At 34.3% G+C, this 24,412-nt stretch overlaps 1 protein-coding gene across 14 annotated transcripts in view; it reads left to right on the top strand.

The window, feature by feature from the left end:
• Positions 1-24,412, top strand: part of ULK4 (unc-51 like kinase 4) — a 227,206-nt gene that overhangs the window by 65,846 nt on the left and 136,948 nt on the right. For all 14 annotated transcript variants that reach the window (XR_010434258.1, XR_010434260.1, XR_010434256.1 and 11 more), the window contains 7 exons: positions 3,385-3,567; positions 8,747-8,874; positions 16,165-16,298; positions 19,199-19,320; positions 19,637-19,693; positions 22,713-22,764; positions 22,857-22,951. Coding sequence is in view for 5 of the 14 variants with exons in the window: in XM_064670861.1 (XP_064526931.1) it covers positions 3,385-3,567; positions 8,747-8,874; positions 16,165-16,298; positions 19,199-19,320; positions 19,637-19,693; positions 22,713-22,764; positions 22,857-22,951 (771 nt within the window). In the remaining 9 variants the exon portion in view is untranslated. The remainder of the gene's footprint in view (positions 1-3,384; positions 3,568-8,746; positions 8,875-16,164; positions 16,299-19,198; positions 19,321-19,636; positions 19,694-22,712; positions 22,765-22,856; positions 22,952-24,412) is intronic.

Genomic DNA, 24,412 nt, shown 5'->3' with positions numbered 1-24,412 from the left:
CTCGATTTTCCCCTCCACTGTTTTGGAGAGTGTTTCCTTTATGAAGAGACCGAGATTTAATAATTTTATATGAAGTGAATTGAACAAGGAAGTTTCTAAAGTAGAATACACTAAGGTGGTACTCTAATCTTTTTGGTGCTTTGTAATGAAACACTAAAGGAAGAACTTACTACTCAATGCTTGATATAAATCATGCTTATGTATTAATACTGCTGAGGCATTTGGGTATATAATCTTAACTTTAGGAAAAAAATCAATCGATATTGAAATCTAGTACAGGCAGATCTTTTACCAGCTGAATTTTATGGAGATTTCAGTGAGATACTAATTATAAAATACTAATGTATTCTCCAACTATAGTATACTATATGATTTCTATATTCATTAATTGTTGCTACAGATATCTAGGCATTTTTATTCTGCATGACCACATAAGCTGATATCATCAGTGTTCTTTTTTATTTTATTTCCTGCCTTGTTTTGAATGTATCCTGAAGAATTTATTTGTGACTGACATCTATAATCAGATGTAAAAATACATTTCTTTTAAGAAATACATGTGTCATATCTTTACTTAAAGAGTTACCATTCTGTCTGCAAAGCATCAGCAGTAAGGCACTATGGACTTTTACTTATCATTATTTCAATCAATAATAAAAATCTATCAAGAAGATTCTCTGTCTTCAGTCTCTGGAGTCAAGAAATTACACTTTACCTTTCCTTGCCTGTCAGAGGTGGCAAATGAGGACTGTGTCTCAGTATTATTTTTCTCTTTGGGGTCCAACATGCCTCAGGTAAATATCACATATTTTGCCTGTAGAAAAGTTATGTCTTTTTATCATTTTGCTAGACTTAGAAAAAAAAAATCTGTAAGACGTCAAGGCGATATTCTGACAAGCTCGGCAGCAGGAAGAATATTTTCTTTGCAGTATACTGAAAGTTTTTAAATTTTTTTGAAGAATTTAAAATCTCATTTCTAAGCTTTTTCTGCTGGAAGAGAAGTAACAAAACATAAGCCGCTTAATTGGAAATTAGTTTGTGAAAGCTCAACACAATATTTTTGGGGATTTGGTTTCTTTTTTTTTTCTTAAATAATTGGTGCTGAATAGTTTCTTTCAGAGATTTGTGTATTGCAGATACTTTTATGCATTCATTCTCAAACTTGAGAGACATGGAGGACACCCTGAAAGGGTGAATGCTATCCAGTCACATGTGGCATGTAAGACCAGAAGGATGGATCATAGAATCATAGAAATCTCAAGTTTGAAGTGACTGATAAGGATGATGAGGTTAGGATTGGACCCGCTGAGGGAAAAGATGCTGGCTGAGGCTGGGCAGAGAGCAGGGACAGAGAAACCAATTCCAGGAGAAGCTCTGACAATGCCTTACTCTCACTGTGAACATTTCCAAGACTGCTTACCAGTTTCCAGTTCCTGCTCCACCACCTTTTGACCCATTTCCACCTGTTCTCTCCAGATACTGGATCTACTGAAGTGATTTAGAATGCTTTGTCCTGTATCCCCCATTAAATTCTATCTTCTGCTTTTCTGCTGAAGTGTTGGGCTCACTCGTACAGCAGAGTGCTCTGTGACATACAAACTACTGGGAGTTTAAGGCTTCTCCCTTTGGCTGTTGGCGGGCTGGAGCTTTCCTTCTGCCTCCAATGCTGCAGTGTGATCCTAGAAGACAGCTATGTCTTTCCTATGAGATTTGCATGGAAGTCATCTGATGGCTTGTGGCTATGGTCACCCTTGTTTGACAAGGTCTATAACAGAGAACCAAGGCATTGTCAAGCCTGCATATACCATGTTAACACACCAAGTTAGCTCCATGTTGCTTTGACACAGTCTGTCCCTGAGTTCCAGCAGTTCATTTGTAATATGACCCTCAAGGATATTTTTAGTGAGTGCACATACCTCCTGCCCACTCATTTTGAGAACTCTGAATAGAGGTGAAGGACTGTGTTGTGTTCTTGGGGAAATAAAGCATGCTGTACTAAGAAACTGAGATTGAGTGTCTGTGGTTTAAAAGAGGGGAGGGGGAAAATAATAAAAGAAGAAAAATTAAAAGCTGCAGTCGATTTGGTTCCTGGACCAGAAAGGACAAGGAAGAGCAGGAGCAGATTAGGTGAATAGCAGAACAGCATCAATAACTTGTCTGTTAAGTTCCTGATTTACTGCCTTTTATGCCTTTTTTTTTTTCTAGTTTGTTTTGAGTAATGTTTCTGAGGGCACTGGGGAACTGGGCAGTTTCTGAGGTTCTTACATGGAAAGCTTTTCTCTAGTGATGGTATTCTGTGTGTGTAATGACTACAGGTTCTCTTAAATGAGACCTCGCTATTGAGTGCACACCACATAAGCAGCAATTTCTAAATATAGGTGGTCTGAAGAGAACAAAGAAATTGTAAATATTACCTACTTTTCATAGAAGAAAACCACCTTCAAAGTTTTTCCTGAAAATCAATTCAGATTTTCATGTGAATCAAATAATTGACATAAGCTGTTCTCCTATCCTAACAGTACATTCAAGCCAAAGAAAAAGAAATTTTTAGTGTTTAAAGAGTCTTTCTATCTTTATCTGTAGAGAACAAAAGCAGTTACAATATCTTGAAGGTTGCATTTTCACAGGTATCAAAAGAAAAAGCTGACTTGGAGATGAATCCACCCTGGAGGTAGTTTGGTAATGTTTGTTAGGAAGTAACTAAGTTAGTAAACACTGAACAGGTTTGTGCTCACTTCACTGGAGCATGGTCACTTGTCTGCTTTTTCTGTTGGAATTTAATCACTCATTTGTGCAAATCAACCATTTTGAGAATAGTTTGCATGTTTATTATACTAACCAATGTTCCATAACGAGTATCTAGATCTGAAGTAGTGCAGATTCTAGATAGTGAACATATCAGATTATGGTCCATGAGCGGAGAGAGAGAAAATGCCCATTTTTAGGGGGGCTAGAATTTCTGTAGTGTGTGCCATGTCTGTAATTTCTGCTCCCTGTACTTCTTGCTACTACAGTGTTATCTAATGCTGCCTACATTCTGTGCTTGACAAAAGACTCAAGCATGGACATGTGCAACTCCATTATTCTTCTATAGAGGAAAAGAGTGACTCTGATGTTGGTGTTGGTGTAGCAAATATTTGAATTTCAGCTGTATGGAGTGTATAGCACTATATTTAGAAGAATTCCAAGTCTCTAAAAATAAGTAGTCTTTTCCCCTAATATCCCTAATTTTTCCCCTAATCTTTCCCTTAATCTTATGAATGAATCTGTATGAATTCCTTATATTCCTAAACTACTGGAAAATTCACCACCTGCTTTTAATTTCTATTATCTTTCTTGAGATAATAACAAAATAAATAACAATTTTTTTTTTTACTTTTGCAGGCTTTATGCAGAATTACTCGCTCCTCACCTAGTGCTTTCCAGAGTGTCATTGAAAAAGTGGGATTAACAGCCGTACTAAATTCCTTGGCAAATGGAATATGCAAAATTCAGCAGTACATGCTCACCATGTTTTCAGCAATGTTGTCATGTGGGATTCATCTACAGAGATTGATTCAAGAAAAGGTTTGATTTCAGATTAATATTATTCAGTGGCATGGAGTTTCACTAAGGAAAAGTTAAAGTTTACTCTGCTAGTGGTTTTGGGTTTTCAAAATGTTTAACTCAGTGACATTTACATATCTGAATAGCAGAAAATGATGCATGTGTTTATTTTATATTTTTATTTGCTTAAAATCTAAATAATAAGGTGTATAGTTTTTCTTTCTCACAGAACTTCAAGAAATGGTACTAATGGGCTTATACATTGTTACTGCAGCTAGAATTCAATCAATTCAGAAAACTCTGACCATAACTGATAAGGGTCCTAAGTAAAATCAATAAGGAATGTGTAAGGATAGCTATTTGACATAGCTCTTTTAGCCATTTAAAAGGGAAAATAATGAGTGTCCTGATTGAATCCGAAGCTGTACTTTATGCTCTCCTTAAAAGACCTTAGGCCAATTTGTAAGTGAAATGTCTTGCAGACATTAAAATGTCTAGCATTTTAATACCTTAGGGTTTTCTTTTTAGTGTCACTGAATAAAACTTCTAGGTTTGATATATGTCTAATATAATTTTTGGTAGAGGTGATTCAAAGCTTTATATTTTTATCACCAAATTATTCTGTGTTTAGAGAAACAGCGTTTATTTTTTTGGCAGTATGTCTGCACAGTTCATAAATAAAAGTAATCTCCCTCTCCTTGGAAAAGATAAAAATCACAAAGAAAGTAGAACCTCTAGCTCTTTTTTTCATCAAAAACTCTGTTGCAATGTATGTTGTAACCTGACAATCATCTTGACTATAATAATATATATTAGTATTAGTACATATTAGTATTAGTTGAGAGAGCATTAGGGTGTTAGGATATTAGTTGGGAGAGTTTTGTTTCTCTACATGTTGTTTTAACAATGATATTTAAATTAAAACAATCTACTGTTTTCCACCCATCTCTTCTTGCAGCCTGAAATCACTCATTCTCTTCCTAAACGTAATTTCTGTGCCATTGTCAGAATTTCATGAGTGTGTATCAGCTGGCCTTAAGCTTTCCACACATTCCACAACAGCACTAACAGGTGGCAAATTGTCCTGTAATGATGTTGCAGTTTCTAATAGTTCACATTAGTGTGAGTTGATGGTACAGTCAGAGAAATATTGTCAAAAATTATTTATTTGAATATTCGGAGAAAGAGTGCAATGTGTAGCAAGCTTATGGCTACAGCACGATGCTTTCTGTGAAGAATTTCTTGATTATATAGGACTTATATTGCTAAAAGGACTCCTTTACAGATACTGAATTTCTTATGAATAATTGCTAAAAGGATTCCCTTTCCAATCCTGCTGCTCTTATGAACAATTTTAATCAAATTTTGCAGATTAGAAAATCGAAATACAGGCAAATATGGACATTCCTTTAACGGCATATATCAAACTAATTATAGAAGTGGGGATAGTACTCAGAGCTGTAGCTGAAAAACACTATACTTTAAAAACTCGTAAAGTGGGTCTTTATGTGCCCACGTTTGGTAACTGTACCTGCCTCACAGGTTCAGACAAACCTGTATCTCATAGAATGTTTATTTTGTTCAAATTAGACTGTAGGATTTTGAAAGCAGAAACTAGATTTCTGTTTTTCTTAAATGGGATCTAAAAATGTAATCCTGCTCATGTATTGAATTGCCAGATGCTATCACATTACACAGAGTAATAATATTTTAATGCTGACCATTGAATTGAATACTCCATGCACTTTTCAATATTCCATGCTCATGGCACACAAGTCCACCTTAATGAGAGAAGGGAAAAGTGGGTAGTGTTGGCCTACGAATTATTTTACCTTCTGTAAAATTCTTGTGTACTATAGCCTAAGAGGCAGGAGGACCTCAGTGTCCCACAGAAGGTAGTGACAGGGTTGTCACTACCTCTCTATCTGTTTAATATGACTGCAAACCAACATATAAAAGATGCTTAAAGATACAAATTCAAGATAATTTAGCTTTGTGTGTGTTGTCTAAAAACTCCCTTAGTTTATAAGACTTACTTAGGACTGCCTTTGTTTTCTTCTCCCTTCAAGAACAGCAATAAAAACCACTTACAAAATAAAAGCCAGAAGACAAGGACAAGTGTAGTTCTGTGGTCATGTAACTAGTATAAATCTTCAGAGAACTACAATAGCTAAAAGGGACTGGGTTTTGTCCCTCGCTGATACAGAGCCTTTCTTTTTTGGAAACTAAAATAGTTAAAATTATGTTTTTAAAATAAAGTGTGGAAAAAGAACTCAAAATCTTTGACATGCTATAACAGTAGATAAAAATACCACTAATTACTTTCATCTGGCTGTCAAGATTCATTCAATAAGTAAAATAGTGAAATAGGGGTCCAGCTGTTCTCCCCTTGTGTAGCCAATTTGAAAATGTCTTTGCTTTTGTTTTATTTGCAGTATTAGTAAGGGTATACCATATAAAATCATGATCTTCTTGCAGTTGACAGTGCAATGAAAAAGAGTGTCCTTACCCTACAGAGTCTCCATGAATACATCAAACAGTTGCAGGGGAGGGAAGAAAAGTATAGCAATGCAACAATTATTAATTAATGTATTTTGAGATATTTTGCTGATTTTTGGCTTTTCAGACACATTGAGTCCTACTGTTCAGCAAAGATGTGCTTCAGATTTTCTTTGGATAAACCGTTGCTGTTTTGCAGTCCTCAGACCAGCCAGAAAAGCAAATTCCAAAATGTCACATTTATTTCTTAAACTAGACTATTAGAATATTCCCAGATAAGTCTGATGTAACTAATTTTAGTTGCTGATGTTGTCTTAACCCATGGTAACCCCAACATGTAGCATTGAAATATCCTTGCTTTCCAGAGCATGAGGACTCAAAGTAGTCAGATGTGCTTTGGCTTGTACTTGCATGTGTCTTTGTCATGGTGTCCCTGTGCATGGTCTGTCAAGTCCATTTATGTTAGCACAGTCAGTGTTGCATTATATATAGTCTTTGACTAAGTCTGAGGTTTTATGGGGTTTCGTAACAAGAAAACCTTTTTTGTTCTTCTGAGTAATTTCATTAGAAAAAAACAAACCAACCAACAAACCAAAAACTAAACCACAAACTACACTTCATTAAAAATTCAGCCTTTGCTTTTAGTAGATTGTAAATTAAGAACTTTACTGCTGCAAATTCATACTGGAGGAACTACGAGTCATACTCTGTGAGCTGTTGAAGTGTTTAAAGCAGGAAACTTTACACAGCTTGTAGTTTTTAACCACAAGATTGAGGAACTCTTCTGTTTATTAAGTAAATTGTTGAAATACAGAAAACCAGTTCTAGAATAATTAGTATCAGTTTGTTTTTCTGGGATTTTTGTAGTTACTGTCTGCGATGACTGCTTTTGAAAACAGTGTTAAAATGCATCCGAGTAAATATCTGAGTAAAATATGATTGTTTCTTGGCCAACTCTGGCACTCCTGTTCTTCTTCTGTTCTTTGTAAAGATGTATAGTTAATTGTTGCAAAGACTGTCTCTAATAAACTACGTTCAGTGTTGATTTGCAGTTGTTCTATCAACAAAAGAGGAATTTGAATCATGCTTTTTATGTTAAATGTGCCTCACACAGCAGGATTCTAGACTTTGTGCACAACATGCAGGTGTAAACTGCACACTTGTTCTGCAGTGTCACTCCCTTGAGAATCCAGCTCAACTGTTTGAAGGTAGTTTCTTTTGATGAGGGCATTCGTGCTCAGTCTAATTCTTGCATAGAGCCAGTTTACAAATTCTGGCTTAGTTTTTAATTCTGATCTTGGTTTGGGTTCTTTTTTTTTTGTTTTGGTTTGGTTTTTTTTGAGAAGAAGAGAGATTTGAAGTAGGATTTGTGTTTTTAGAACAAGACATTCTGATCATGAGCTGATCCAAAAGTACCATCACTGCTGCCAGCAAGATAATCTCTGAGGATGGATTTTTCTTTTATTTTGTCATTTTTAGCAAGTAGCCCAATTGGTTTTTGTACAAGTGCATATAAGTAGCAGATATTTTTATTCCTTGGAGGTAGAAAATACTCCATATAGTTTCTTGTTTGGTTGTTTTTTTTTTCTTTGATACTTTATGAGTTACAAGATATTGGTGGACAGAGCATAAATAATTCTTCTCTTTTATAACTCATAATACCTAATTATGTTATTCATAGTTTGAGAACTCTTTTACATTCCACTGGTTCTCAGCTTTATTCCCTTTATACCTGAGGCAGTACACATAAATCTCATGTCTTTCCACCTGTCAGGCCACATTCCAGAAACTAGAGAAGAAAATCCATTCAATATACAGGGTGAAAAAAGAAAGAAACAAAAAACAAAGCTGCGATTTCAGAGCCCAGTCAGCTAACCATTGTTAAACTTCTGAAGGGAAATATTTTATGGTTATTCTTTATTTATCGCTATCCTTGTTAAACTTTTTAAATTGTTCTTTTATTTGGATTTACAGGTAAGAGTGAGTTAGCAAGGATCTTGGAAACATATAAACTGACCTTGTTGTAGGAATGGAGAATGGTCAGTGGGTTATGAAAGTCATGGCTCCTTACTGCTTGTGGTTTATCCTTTTTCTTTACGAGTCCTAATTTTGTTTTTTTCCTTGAAAAGATGTTGTTCACTTTATGAACCCTTAATAAAATTAGTTTAGATAAGAACAATCAGAGATGGTAGAAACAGTTTCACCATCTATTTGGAGCGTCTTGTATAAAATTTGGGGTCTGATGTAGACAAGATGTTGTTTTTAATCTCCTGCATATATGGGAATGAAGAGGCAAAAATGTAATCATATTTGTGCTTAAATATTTATGTATTCTGAAAATACTTCAGTCTTCTTTTAAAATAAATATATTCAAATATCCTATGTTTAAGGTAAGACATTTTAAAATGTAAGTTTTATCATCTTTTGTAGTTAATCTCATACCATTTTGGACATAGTACATTAGATAGTGTTTACTTGGTACGCTAGCATTTGTGAATATGTTCAAAGGTGCTTTGCTGTGGGACGGTCTGTCTTGGGCAGAATTTATTTGCTAGTGTTTTATGGATGTTTTTTTTTTCATGAGACATTAAAAGTACCTTACTAACACAGAACGCACATGAAAATGAGGAAATTTTAAATGTATATAGTGTTACAATACGGTGTGAGTAACTTTCATGTATTTGTGTTTATTTCCACCAAGGATTTTGTGACTACAATTACTCGATTACTTGAAAGTCCTTCAACTTTTATTCGAGCAAAAGCCTTTCTGGTCCTGCTACAGGTTTTGATCAATAACAGGGAGATGTTGCTACTCAGTTGTCAAACAAGGTAAGGTGATAAAGGAAGATAATTAGAGATATAATATTTAAAGTTGTACCTGAAATACTTTAAAATGTGTGGTATTTTTGAGCCAGTGTTTTAGAAGTGAACTGTTTCCTGTGTGATATGAATCCTTTCATTCATGAGAATATAAAGAAAAGAGTGTTCTCTTTTGTCTGGGGTCATCAGGTGACACTAACAAGTGGAAACCACTGTGTTACAAGGACAGTCTGTTTTTTAAAGGAACTTGTGGTCTCAGTGAACATTAGCAAGGATCAGATTTTGCTTTGAGTATGGCAAAACAAATACAGCAATAGCGAGTTGTTATGGTGGGAAAAGCAAAATAAAAGGTTCTGTCACATACCTTCCTCATCTTGGAGTCTAGTATAATACATAGTCTTTTCAGCATAGGTACATTCAAGGTAAAATAATATTTCTTGGTTCTATGTGTTGTGGGAGTGATTTATATAATGACCAGTAAATTCCTGTGACTTTTACATGAAATATTTAATTTTTCTGGTTTTTACAATCTTTTGCAAGAAATTACTCACAGTGGACTTGTTTTTTTAAATTTTGTGTCTTCTGATGGTGCAAAAACATTCCTGTATTAGAGAGGAACAAATTAGACTGTGTTAGAATATGAATTGTCACCATGTTTTGAGGTGATTGGAGAAATAAGATGAAAGAAATTTTAGTTGGGATCTATATCTTCAACTGTTCAGTATGAAGAACAGCAAAATGAAGTGCTAACGTAATTTTTACAATATTGAAATAGAGCAGGTTTGGAAGCAAAATAAAAAAGGACGAGGGATGTGGGTAGCTGTAAATCTAGCTACATTTACAGCAAATAAACCTTTGTAACTTATATTGATGTTTGAGAAGAATTAGGATGTATGCGTTGGAGCTAGAGGGCTGGATTGGAAGGAACCGGTGACTTATAACATGAACCCATTGTGAGAGGACACCTTGTGGGTTCTATCATTATATATTCCTCCACTCACAAACAAACCTGTAGGTATCCCAATATTTTTAGAATCACAGAGAATAAGTACCGAATCCAAGTTTCTTTTTTGTGTGTATCTTTTTGTACTTCCAGAAATGTTTTATCAGATTATGTGCTCTGGTTAGTGTAAAATGCCTCTAATGATTTGTAAGTAACATTTTGAATGGTTACATTTTTAATAACTCTTGCTATTCATATGCTTATATAGCACATAGTACTCTTGTTGTGTATTTGGAGAAATGTCTGACAGAAATCCTGCATGGACAGTTACTCTTTGTTTATTTATACCTAAGATATTATGTGAAAGAGAAGAAATGTAATAATTTTTATCAACAATTTGCTTTATTTATAATGCTTTCTGATGGGCACCCTTTCTGAAGACAGTGTGTTGTGGATTTGGGGTGTGATTTTTGGCTTTATTCTGCTGTTTTATTGTGATGCTCTGGACATAGCTGATTAGGGACCAATACATAATGTAACACATTAGGTAAAACAATAGGAAAGCCTTATAGCAGTTTGTTGAATTGACAAACTGGTTTTCTTGATTGTTATCTTTATAACTGTTATTTAGTGACCAGTATCTCTCTTGATGGAATAGATCATCTAGCCTAAAATCTTTATCTTATATCCAGAAAGTAAGCTTGTTACAGAGAGAAGAAATGACCCATTAAGTGTGGAGACAGCTACTTTCATAATATCATGAACTCTGGAAGAATCTTATTACACCCAGTAGAGATACTGGATACTCATTAACTTACACTGTTAAATTCCTGTTGGAGTATTTTAGTTAAATGTCTCCAGTTCTGTGACAGAAAAATTACTTCAAAATTAAGACTCATAAATTCAAAATTGCTAGTACAGTAAGCAATAATCTATTTGATATACTCAGGTTCTCTTTATGAAGGTGTTTGATTTGATAAATATAAAGAGCACGTAGTAAAATGTGCAACTATTCCAACTATTTAATGGTTTGTCTTCAGCAGTTGCAGCTAATGTTTTTAACAGGATTTATATTGCCTTAGATGGTAAAATCTGTTTATGATAACAATAATCAATATAAGGCAGTTTTTCTGTGTGCATCACTTAAAGGATGATGCAGATGATAAAACACTAATAACTGTGTCATGGCAACACTGCATATAACTACAACTTTGAGTTAAATGTTGTTCAGTTTGGCATTGAAAAAGGCTTTTGTTTAGTTTAGTAAATGTGCTGGGTTTGAATGGGATAGTGTTAATTTTCTTCATAGTAACTACTATAAGGCTGTGTTTTGGATTTGTGCTGAAAACAGCCCCCTCCTTAGCATGGGGACTGCCCCAGGGCCAGCACCCCAAAGCTCTGCAGAGCTGTTCTTCCTAGAAGGCAACAAAGCTGGGGCAGGGTCTGGAGCACAAGTCTGATGAGGAGGAGCTGAGGGAACTGAGGTTGTTTAGCCTGGAGGAAAGGAGGCTCAGGGGAGACCTTACTGCTCTCTGCACCTACCTGAAAGGAGATTGTAGCAAGGGGGATGTCTCGGATGTCTCGGATGTCTCTCTTTTTTCAAGTAATGAGCCATAGGACAAGAAGAAATGGTCTTAAATTGTGCCTTAATTTCTTCACTGACAATTCAGACAATAAAATCCTGTTCCCACTGGTAAACTTTGTGATATGTGCCCTTGCAAGTGGTTTTGGAGCTGAAAAAGCTGTGGCATGTGAGGAAAATAGCGTTCTCATTATTATTCCACTCACTGGGAGGGAAGGGCAAGGAAAGGAGAAGGGAGAGTGAAAGGAAGTGAAAGGGAAGGGGGAGTAGGGGAAGAGGAAGTGTAAAGGCCAGCTTATTTTATCTGTGCTGGTGTTATCAAGATGTTATTCCTTGTGTTTTTCTTCTAGTTTTTGCACAGTATCAGGAAATAAAAGGCAGCAGAAGTAGGCACTGGCTAAACCCCCTTTTCATTGCCAGCAATAAAGATGCCTCTGGGCTGGGAACATGACAAGTACCCCATGTTACAAGTCTTGATTCCTTGAATACAATCTTAAGACTACTTACCTGTGTAACCCCCAATTCTCCAAATCTATCTTAGCATATTTTTAAATTATTAAATTAGTTGCTGTGCAGGTATGTAATTCAAGACCTTGACAATGAATGTCACCAATGAAAATTTCTCTAGGGCTTCCCAAAGTACTTTGAGAATTTGAGATCTGTGGATAAAAGCATTTATATGTAATAAGAAATGCAATATTCAAGTGAATTTTTTGTTACACAGCATTGGTACAATTCACCTGTTATTCTTTTTTCTGTCTGTTCCATGGTAGTCCAATACATACCTTTTATTCTTCCACATTTGGTACAGCTAGCAAAGATATGAGACCTTTTAGGCTGAAGTAGCGCTTACACTATGCAAATAAAGTTTGCTTACACTATGCAAATGAATTTCTTTTGCTAATTGCACTGAGTTTTCTAGTCTCCTTCTTTTCTCTTTAATTTGCAAAGGCGAACTACCTGTTCTTGAGGGGAGGGATACAACCTGAAGTTTTGTTGAAACTTTTAATTTCACCCTTTTCTGAATTAGTAGTAATTTCCAAATAGTCTCTCTGAATTGTTCTTTTTTTATCTAAATGGTTTCAGAGAATTTCCTGGGTGAAAAGAGACCGACCTGAAGATTGAAATTCCTCCCAAAAGAATTTATTTAAACCTGTTGTTTTTTACTGTCTGCAGAGATGGAAACTTGTGGAAGGATAGGGTAGTATTTCTGACAGACTTTCACAGTCTGCAAAAACCGGACTATGCACAACAGCATAATTTCTGAACAATCTTTCTCTGTTACCTGTCCCCACCTCCCATATTTTTTTAAATTTTCGAATCTTATATGCCCTCAATGGAAAACCTTTGCATGGAAACCTACAATCTCACATCTTGCAGAGCCTATTGGCCTTATACATCTAAGACTAATCTAGAAAAATAGTGAAGAAAAGAACAGAAAACCTTGGTGCTCAATCAAATGGGAAAACATGGAAATGGAAGGCAGGAGAGAACAATTACATAAGTCAGTGATCTCAGGAAAAAACCTCAGCAAACTGGTATAAAATTAAAAAGAAAAAAAAAAGGAAGAAATAGGGATTGATCCTCTTATTAGCACGATCTGCCATCCAGTGTTACATCTCTGTAAAATACACAATACAGCTATATTAAATATCCTTTAAATATCTTCATCCTTTTCTGTTGCCAAAGGTTGACTAACAGCAATAATAAATAATAATAATAAAAGTAACAGCTAGTCCTTGAATTCATGCGGTAAATGGACTGTATATGTCCTCAAAGCATGCACAACCTTCTTTAGTTGCTTGAAGATCGGTCATTCTCTGTGAACTTGGTGGGCTGAAGGGAGAAGCAGGGAGAAGGCTGCTAGTGAGAGACCTCCCAGTTTTAGGTTCAGTCAGCTGTTGGCTGCATGCATTCTTTCCTGCCTGTTGAGATGCTGGTAAAGCTGTAGCTGAACTTTATTGATATCTAAAGCTGATTTTAAGGATGTTGAGGGTAAATGTCAAATGTAAAAATGATAGAAGGGAAAAAAGTTCTTAAAGAGTCCTTGACAGAGTCTAACCTTCTGATCCAGGTCAAGGTTTGTTATGCTTGAGAAATATTTTTTAACGATTGTTGCAAATCGGTGGGTATTCCATGACCTCCTTTTGACAGCTGTACTAATTGTGTGCTATTCCTAACTCTCAAAAATTCTAGTTCTTTTCTTATTGAAATTTCGATTCTACAGGTCAAACATAGAAAACAGTGCAGTTTCTTTCTCTTTACAGTGACTTCTCTATATTTCTAGGCCATGTCTTATCACATCTCTGCTCAATCTACTGAGTGACTAAATCTTGTTTCTTCATGTTGGTCATCTTTTTAAGTGAACAGTTCTTACTCCTTAAGTAGTAGACCTCATTCTCCTTTCTATCATTCAGGATTGTTAACTCTGAAATTCTCCACTTTTTGCTTCATTCTTCACATTCTTTTGAAAAAAACTTGGGTTGTTTTCCTTTTTTAGTGTAAAAGCTTACTGATGGCCTATCTTGCACTACAGGTACTTGAAGAATTTTTTTCCAAAATCAAACCTTTGCTTCTTCATAAACAGTAGTTTATTCCTCATCATATTTAACTTATTTATACTAATGCCTACATGTTTTTATGTGTTGCTGAGTGCAAGACAAACATGCATTAAATTAATTGAATAAACATTTTTCTATTGGCCTAGTTTTGCTCATTAGAGAGAATACTGAGATTCTTCAGGGAATAAAAGTAACTGATGAATTGTTCTACATAAGACTGAGGAATTTGTTGAAGGAAAATCGACACCCTAATGCTTTCTAGCCTATACAATTTTTATCTTCACAATTTTCTCGAGAGAATGTTTAGTTAAACAGGACTATCAGGGGAAAAATAGCTGTGCATATTTTTAGAAAACATTTCTATGGAAGACAATTTCGAGATGGGAAGGACGACACAAAGGAGAGAACTCATGAGTTTATGTAAACTTTTTATCTTTACACTCTTGGAATAAATGAACCTACTTTTTATGCTTCCCAAGTGTGATTAACTAATAAAGCATGCTTTTGTAAAAAAAGAACCTCCTCCTCCTCCCAAGCAATAAAACCACTCATGTTGAAATCTATTTGGCCCATTTCAAGTAAAACTTAAACAAATCTAAATGTATTTTCATATATGGAATCAGATAATTGCTAAATCATGGAAGTGCTTTCTTAAAGAAAAAAATCCATACAAACTCTGATATTTTGCCCTTTTCAAAGTTAAACATTTTTTTGAGTAAAAATTAATTTGTTGTCTGGAAAGGCTTGAAAGATTTTACCATTTTAATTTAAAACATTCAAATTTTTATTAAAAAATTTAAAGCTTTTGAAAGGAAAATTCTATTTGAAGTGTGATGTCAGATTTTTAGGTAGTTCTTTTCTAACAGACAGATCAAAATTCCAGATAATTTAATGCAATTTCCAGAGATTACAAGAAAAATAAAAGATGTCCTTGTGGTCTCTGAGAAGTGCAGCTGAATTGTGTTGCTTCTGGGCTATTACAGAGGTGAAAAGTAGTTACTGAATAGGTCTTTTGATTTCTCTGTGTCTCTGTAGACCAGGTTAAGAAGGGTAAGATTGTAGTTTTCAGTAACAGTCATGTGAGACATAATTCTGCAAAATGCACTCCTAAGTAGTTTTTATTTCATTGAGTAAATCAGCTTTTTGATGGAAAGACATATTCCCTAGAATAAAATTTTGTGTTTGTGAGTCCTGCAGTGTTGTTATGTACACTCGAGGTAGTATAGAAAGAAGTTATTCTCATAGTTCTATAAAAGAACATTGATTATAAGAAGGGTATTTAAAAAGATAGTACTGAAGTACATTCTTAAAATCCAGATCATGGATTTCACTCACCAGTGATTGATAGTTCTTTGCACAGGACCTGGAGGGAGTTCGAATGTGAAACAAAGATGTCAATATTATGCCCCTAAAGGGAAGTCTGGCCCTTCTGTCTATTCACATAAGCATTGTAAAATTTTGCCTGAAGCATTCCGTTACAGATGTATTACTAAAGCAATCTCTTGTAAGTTAGCCACTGTCTAATAAATCAGTTACCATTTCACTGTGAGAAATGTCACTCTGCAGAACGGCATAGCCACACAGCACTTGCCAGTTAGAATGTGAGCACTGAGCTTGTCTTTAGAAATCTTGAACACCAGATTTCTAGAAAAAGGATGTAAGGCTAGTTTGGACTTTTATCTCTTTCAATATGACCGTTCCAACTAGTGTTAACATTTTAATGGGCTGCAGTATGATTTATGTAGTATGATTTTTCTGGATTGAAAGATTGATCTCTTGTTACATTGACTTAAATTAGTCTTGCTTTTGGAACTCCTACGAGTTGAAAATGAATGCCTTTAGTCTTTTGCTCATATTGCACGCGTTGGTTGTGTATTTCGAAAGTAGATTGTAATCAGTCTCTCTCTAAGTTTGCAGAGAGATTCACTCCTTATATTAGCATCACATATTAATTTAAACTAGTAGAGTTGCGCTTACTTAAAGTAGCTTAAGAGTTTCTTCCCTGTGTTCCTTGACTGAGTAATTTGTGGTATTCTTAAAGTTTATCTATATTAAAAGAAAAGTCTAAAATTTAAAAAAATACAGAGCCAAAACTAATGTATCATCCTGATTGTAACCACAGATACTAAAAATGTCTGATTCAGTAGTATTTTTGAGATACAGAGTTATTTTTTTGTTATGAGAGGTAATGTTTTGCACTTGTTTAAATGCAGGCTCGTGATTTATATTGAAAGAGACAGCAGGAAGACCACATCAGGAAAAGAGCAGCAAGGTGGCAGTGAATATCTGTCAAAATGCCTGGATCTTCTCATCTATCACATTGTGCGGGAGCTGCCAGGAATTCTAGGTAAATTCAGTTGATAAACTGAACAAACCTTACCTTTGCTTACTCCCTCAAGAACCAAATATCTCCTTACATATACAGGTGGAAAGACTGAATTGTCTGATTACATAAAGTTTGCATTCTATCAGCTTCCTGAAGTTTTGCAGTTGTGTCATGATCACGTATTTTGTACTGGAATTCATGATTTCCTATATTAATGTTTTGTACTTGTTAAATGGTAAGTTTACCCTGTCAGTTCAGTCAGAAGTTTTATCAGTGTTCTAAAGGTATTCCAAACATTGTAAAACCTAAGAGCAAATTTGCCCCACAAAACAGAGAGCTGAGAGAGATGCAATAGGGCATATCTCTGAGTACGTGGTAATCACTTACCCTGAAACTTATGTGTTGAATATTTGCTCCAGGCAATTTTCCTGGAAAGTTTCAACCTAGATACTTCAGTTGTTTTAGATGTCTGAGACTGATTTGCTCATGCATAAGAGTATTTTTTTAAATAAAATTATTTTCTGATGATACCTGATGTATTTTTCATCTTTTCTACATTATCGCTAGGATATTGAAAATGAAGTGGTAGCACTGCAAAGGTTAGCAAACCTAAATGTCATGCTGCTATTTTAAAAGAAACTTTACTTCCTATGCTAATGCAATTTTTTGCCTTAGTGCAAACATCTGATCCCTTTTTTCTAACTAAATATCAGGTTTGCATATTGGCTATATTTCAGGATGGAAGTCTCAGACTAAATGTTTGAGGCAGCAATTCACCTCGTACTGTTTATATATGCTTTATGCAACTAATATAACAGGCCCTGACATTTCCTCAGAATCTGAAAGTTGAATACATCAAATATATAGTTATTATTATAATACATATCAATTGCTTAGTCGTGTTTACTACTGATTTACAATTTCAATGCATTGTTGACAGCTGATATCAAGCATAATTTTTACACTTTGTTTTCCTTTCTTTTCCAAGCTAGATCTGTGTGTTGATTGTTTTCCTTAATCTTAAGTTATGTATCCATATTTATCCACATTTGTCAGTAGGCTTTTTATTGCTGTGAATATGATGAGAGAACATGTTCTGCTTGAGGTGGTATGGGCTCCTAAGAAACATAATCAGATTTGAAAACTGGAACAGTTAAAAGCAGTTTAACTGTTGATTTAAAATTAATCCTAGCTGGCTTTTTTAATATGCATTTATGTAAGCTCCTTACTGATCCCATCTTCTTCCACCAGATGTAGCTATAAACCAAATAGATTAACAAGTTGTAGAAATTTGCCTTAAAGATACATTTAAACAAATGAAATAAATTGTTAATCTTGTGGATAATTTTAAAAGTTTTCAGTTGTTATAAATAAGCAATTAATTTTATTTTTGCATTTATAATATTTAACCTATTTCTAGGAAGCAGATATAAATTGCTTAAATCATGCTAAAAGTGAAAGTAGCCATATCTATCAATTTATCAACTGCAGAATTACCTAATGTGATGATCATATAGTCCCTACAATATAGAAAGTAGATTGTTCAGTAAACTGTTACTAACCACAGAGAGTTCTTGTTGAATTACGATATTGTGCATAATTTAAAACAACAATTTATTGATGAAAAAATAGTGTTTTGGTTTATGTATTGGGAGAGTTTTAAGCAACGCTTTTCCTTCAGCAGCGAATGAGTCAAGTCTTTAAGGCTAGGTATTTTTACAGCCTACTTTAGTTCCAGGCTCTGTCATTTCTGCTTATATTGAAAACTGAACTCCATGGGAGCAGAAGAAAAGCATTGGTATTATTCAACATGATTAAACTCTGACTTATTCTGAAAGGAAGGGCCTTTTCTGGCCTGAAAATCATATAAAATACTGAATCCCATCCTTTATCTGTTTAATGTCTTGTGATTTCCCGTTTACAGTTTTGAACAGCTCCCTTTTAAGGGAAAAAATACAGTAAGTGTTCTTTCAAGACAGCATTTGGCTTTTAATATTTTCAGGTTATAGGGACAGAATTTTCCTTCTCTTTCCTTGCATATGAGCTGTGACTATTCTCATGCTGCTTCTGTTCTTTATCCCATGCAGAAAAGATCTTGCTTTTCTTAGACAATAGGTAATGTAATACAAATTTAGCATAATGTTCCTTGTTTTTTATATGTCTCTTCTGAAACCTGAAGCATAATTTTCAATATTGCAATTAAAGTTTTGTTCACTTATTATTCTATCTGAGGTTTGTCATGGAGGCAACTAAGTTCTCTCATTGAATTGGTGCTACCTCTTTTATGAGAATTCCTATGGCTTTAGCACACTTGCATCATGGTTAAATTTGTGCATGAGAGTATGTGTGTGCATGGCTGGTGAAGGGATTTTTTTTGAGCAGGGGAAAGGATGTTTTTTTTCTTTTTTCCAGTTGAACTATGCTACAGGGAAAACATACCACTTCAGCATATGTCACCCACTAATCATGGTTCATTCAGTTCTTAGTTAGCTGAAAGTCTTATGAGAATTTTGCTTCTTATTTCACTGGAAGTAGAATTGCACCCATAAAATTTCAATACTATAATTCCATGCATATGTAGTCACCAAAAGCCAGTTTAAGTCCACTCTGCCAAGAGGGGTAATTTCACCTTTACTTCACCACCCACCTCATATTTCTGTCCTCAAGGTTTTGCCAGAGGTCACCTTTGCGTGCCTGTCCCTGTAGCCAGAGTAGGAACTTGACCTGGTTGAACACCGAGCAAGCGAAGAGAAATGCTGGATCAGCCTGATTTCTCATACAGTCACATGAACACTACTTGCAGCTGGAGGGAGAAGACAGGAGTGAACAGAGGCTACTGAAACAGAGATCTTTTATATGTCATTTGCTGTTGTTTAGTGAAGCACTTATGTTGAATCAGCCTGAAATGTTGTTTTCTGTAGGTGACATTCTCACTGCCCTAACTAATGTCTCGGGACGTAAACACCCATCAACGGTTCAGGCCAAACAACTGAAGATGTGCCTTCCTATGATGCCTGTAGTGCTTCACCTTGTGACATCTCAGGTAGTTTCCCCCCCCCCCAAATTTGTTAAACAAAGGACAAATATATTTTCTCAAAATCTAATTTCTACTGATTGCAATCAGAATGAATAAAATAGAACTGTTGTTAATGTGTAGGTATGTTGATGAGTATTCCAGCTAAGAAACAGCATTAAAGACATCTGACTTTTGTGCATCGTAAAACATCTCTAGTGATAGCAGCAAATACATATTTTGTCCTCTTTTTTCTTTAATATGTGAAATAGTTGGTTTACTTTTTCTGGTCATAAGATACGCATTTAACGTTTTTTTTTTTCCAATTTTGGCTAAATTCAAACAGGTATTTCGTCCCCAGATAGTCACAAAGGAGTTTCTTTTCAACTATGGCACCTTACTTGTGAGTATAACCATCTAAGTTAAATATTTTTTACAATACCTATGCATAAAATTTTGGGAATTGCTTTAATGTAATAAAATTACATTAAATTTCTAAATTGGAGAGAGGACTTTTTTCTGAACATATGTTTTAAGCTTTGATTATATAGAAAACTTTATTTATAATCAGAAAATATTTTTGGGTCAAAGGGAAACTGCACATATTTGATAAACTGAGAATTTCTTGTGTGCTTTATTATAGAGTATAAAAGTTTAGCTCCAAATTACACAGAATATTCTCTCTAGAATTTCATGCCAGTATTTTTTGAGTAGAAATGAAAGAGAAATTTTATAATCTAATCTATATTTAAGGTTTTGTTTCCTTTTGTCACCTTTTTCTTCTTGCCAGTACTTTTACACTGTATTTAGTTGATGAAAAGCTATGGAGCTAAGATATTTGTCTCATGTTTACATCTATAACCTATTTATGACATTAGCTATAAAAAATTAATTTTTTAACAGTGCCATAGGATAGTATAGCAGAAATGAAGTAGTATAGTTCTAATGTAATTTCATATGAAAACAGTTGTTTTTGCTAAATGATGATAAAAGAATATTCTAAAATTGTGTTATCAGAGTTAAGCAAATACTTTTAAGTGCATGAGTTCATAAATGACAACTAGGGATTTACCTCCACAAAAGCATGAAGAAATGCTTTACTACAAACAATTAGATTCAAGTTATATGTTCAGATTCCCTTCTCTTTCTCCTTTGAGTCTTGATTCCAAGAAAATGTGAGTTTAATTTAGCTCTACTAAAATATTTGTATAAAAATTATCATTAAAATGGTGAAAAAAAATTGAAACTGTAGATCTTGAATTACAAAGCCCTTTATCCCTTTGAAGCGTTTGTAACTAAGTATTAAACTTATTAATAGTTTTCAATCAACCTTCTCAAAGGTGAAATTCTTCTGTCAACAATTTAGGTACAACAGACCAGTTATAATGTAAGTTTTCTTTTGATGTTACTCCAGCTTGTTTGAAGTATTGACTGAGGAAGTCAGGCTAGTTGTACTAGCACTGCTTTCCTCTCAAATCAAGGAGCAGCAGATTACTCAATATTTCCTGCATCTTGTTCTGTCTCTATTGAAAAAGGCAATTCAGGATCTTACATACACTACTTTAATTTACACATGAAAAAGAGGAGGAAAGTAGTATATCTGAAAAATTAATATCACATTTTAATCCATTTTATGTAACTGTGTAACTGTGTTATTATATGACTAATATAATTGCATCTGAAAGAGTAACTATCCATTCTGTCAGGCAACTCTGGAATTTTGTGTTTAGCAACATTCCCACTGACATCTATAAAGGGACATTCCATCATCAGCTTGTACTTTTTCAAAGTACCGTGCTATAACTGAGGCCTCTAAGACTTTAGCAAGTCAGTCTTTCAGTTTTTGTTTGTTTCGTTCTTTTTTTTTTTCCTGATTTATTCAAAAATCTTACTCTTAACAATAAGAAATTATGAGGAGCGGAAAAATGTTTGGTATCTGGAAGGAAAAGTTATTTTCCTGCAATGGTTGTTCATGGAGAATTTTTTTCTTGCTGCTTTGAAGTTACTTCTATCATCACTGTAATTTTCAGTAGCGTTGAGCAAAGAAATTGAGAGGGAGTCAGGACAGTCCTTTCATGTTTTCTGCTGTGAATATAAATACATGGAGGACACACTGTGCCCCAAAGGCACAGCTAATGGCAGGCTCCTACTGCTCAGGATCACCTGTAGTGAAACACACATACACCATTTCTCTCCGTTGCTTAAGAAACCCCAGATAGTTGCATTTTTCTTAAATTAGTGCGTCTCTTTCTTGTGTTTCTAATACAAAGTTAAGGAAATAAACATTAGTAGCCAGAACAAATTTTGCACCAACTACTTTGATTTTTCCAAATTAGTTTTGAGACTATGGTGGTGTGAAACTGTCTTAAAATGAACAAACAAAATAATTTGCCCTCTTCCAAAACTACTTAATTAGATAATACCTAGTAATTTTTTTTCGAATGATCAGGAAGATAATTTTTTTCTTATAGAAGCAGTTGTTTTTTATAACTGCCTCTGAGATGCTTTTAAGCAATGAAATATGTAATTAGTTTCTAACTCTATTTTTAATTAGAGAAAAATCCTTCAGATGTGTCTTACATACTGTGAAAAAAGATAACCCATGTAGATACTTCTGCCAATTTAATATGAAATAACGAAATTTTAAATGGTAGTGAAATATAAAACAAGTACCATTTTCTTAAATGCTGTATTAGTAAAAAAGAGCATTCTACAAATTTTGCTGAGAATTTTCCTTCCTTAGCAAATGTTAATAACATGGCTTTTGCATCCCCATGAAATAAACAGCTATGCATAGAAATGAAAGCAAAATAATAGTGAGTCTAATTGTAAAATATTTACTTAACCCAGATTATTAATATTGTCTTGCCCTGTTCCTTAAAATGGTGACTAATTAGGTGATTATTTTATAGAAAGTTGTATGCATTTTTTACATGTTCTTCTGTGTGTAACTGTATCTATAATGTGTGTAGTATGCACGGAGATCAAAAAGATGGTACAAATAACAGAAAATTGCATTTTCTGAGGGGTCTTTGGTCATTTTAGTGAGTTATTTTGACATAGCCATTTCCAGGGTAGTTCAAAGTCTTCTAAGAAATTACAGTTTTCTGTTAAAAATAAAGACATTTCATTACTGTCTATTTAGCTGGAAATGTTATAATTCCTGATATTAGTCAGAGTAATAGTCCTTACTGTACTCCACATTTAAATGTCCAGCAGCATTACAGACTTGCAGAATTAGAACAGCTAGATCATTAGTACTTTCAGTCTTAATTAATTAATATGAAAGTATTTCTATAGGTGCATTAACATTTTGTATTTACACAGTTCCTTAAAGAATTTCCTGTTGTAATTGTTCAGTGATTATGCTTCCTAATTTTTGTTCCTAAAGTGTTTTAACATAAATGCTGCTTCTTTTGTAGGAGTTCATCAGATCGATAGAATCAGGAGAAATAAACTTGGACAGAGCAATAGGTGAGGTAACCTATGATACTGCAGTACTTTAATATGCAGGTATTATAACGGTTGCATTTTATAAAGAAATATGATTTTTTTTTTACCATTAGGGCAAACTGCATCAGAAGAATTGATTAAGACTACTTTCTTGACCTTTGAAGCAGTAACAGAGCATCCCAGCTTGTTGACAGTCCATCACTTGACTGTAAGTGTGGCAACAGTTTAAATAGTTGCGGGCTAGCAGGCCTAATTCCATTTATAAATAGAATATTTTGAAGATCTAGAAACTGTTTAAAATATGGCTTAAAATGTATTGTGATTCTATTTGACAGGAAAAATACTTATTGTTTATAGAGAGATTTTCAAAGAAGCAGCAAGGCATTCAGACTCAGTTTACTGTTGGGAAATTAGAGCAAGAATTAGAAGGACTTAAACTTTAAAAGTAGTGTTCTTGATTCTGTAAGTCTTTCTTCAGCTTCAAAGCAAGTGTATTGCTATGTATTAGTGAAAATATCACCACTATATTTGTCATTATGCTTTTAACATAGCTTGGAAAGACCACCTCAGGATTGATCCCATTCCATCATATTCTTCCTGATGAGATCATCAATTTCAGTTATGGTGTTGAGGTTTTTTTGTTGTTGTTGCTGTTTGCTTGCTTTTTTAAGTGTAACAGATTTCTTACTCAAAAATTGCATTACAATTACCAAACCCACATGCTATAAGCTTCTTACATCACTAAGGTTTGTTTTCTTTGAAGTTTTTGGTTAAAAGATTCTACTGTTAGCTAAGCTAGCTGAAGACAGAACAATTATGTCGTGAAACAGTTGTCAGGAAATCAGGAGGTCTGAATGTTTGAATCAGTGTTTGACAAATCATTGTAACCTATACCAATGCATTTTTGTGCCTGAATTCCCACCAAAAGTATAACCCACCATACTTACTGGGATGACTATTTGATTCAAATTGAAATTTATGTGTTGTATTGGAATTAGGTTAAAGGTACACTCAATATAGCACTTATATGAAGAAAGGCATTAGCAAATAAATAAGAATGACAGATCTTAGGGATTGTGCTAAATAAGAATGGGTGATCTTAGAAATTGAGTATTTCTAGAAGTTGAATTCTATTTGATGTGCACATGTTTAGATTATAAAGTCTTAATAAGTGAAAATAGTAAAATTAATCCAAAATATAAATTCGAATTTAAATAAGTTTAATGGCATTTTTTTCATTATGCTCACAAAAGAGTGTATTCAAGAAAATGATCCTTATGCAAAAAAGCTAACCAATTAATAGTCAGCGGACAAATAGTACAGAACTGAACAATTCAATTTACTTTAAACTAATATGGCAAATAATGTCCTAGGAAGGAAATGTTAAGTGTAGGTGAAGTATGAATGCCTACTGATATCTCCCTACATGCCTGTCAGCCTGCCTCTCACTGTGTTATATCTGTATCATTCTAGAATCACCTCAATTTTAAAAAATAATTGCTTTACTTTTGTGGGTTATCAGTGTGTCTTATAGTGACAGAAATATGTACCGTTTTTTGTGGGAGTCCATCAACATTTACTGAGATAACAATAGTGCGTGTCAGCACATTAAATAAAATTCTCCCACCTGTTTAAGTTTTAATGGTCTGGGGGGGAGTTCCCTGGAATA

The sequence above is a fragment of the Pseudopipra pipra genome, chromosome 1, assembly GCF_036250125.1.
Source record: "Pseudopipra pipra isolate bDixPip1 chromosome 1, bDixPip1.hap1, whole genome shotgun sequence".
Lineage (NCBI taxonomy): Eukaryota > Metazoa > Chordata > Aves > Passeriformes > Pipridae > Pseudopipra > Pseudopipra pipra.
This window is presented reverse-complemented; position numbering and strand designations above follow the sequence as displayed.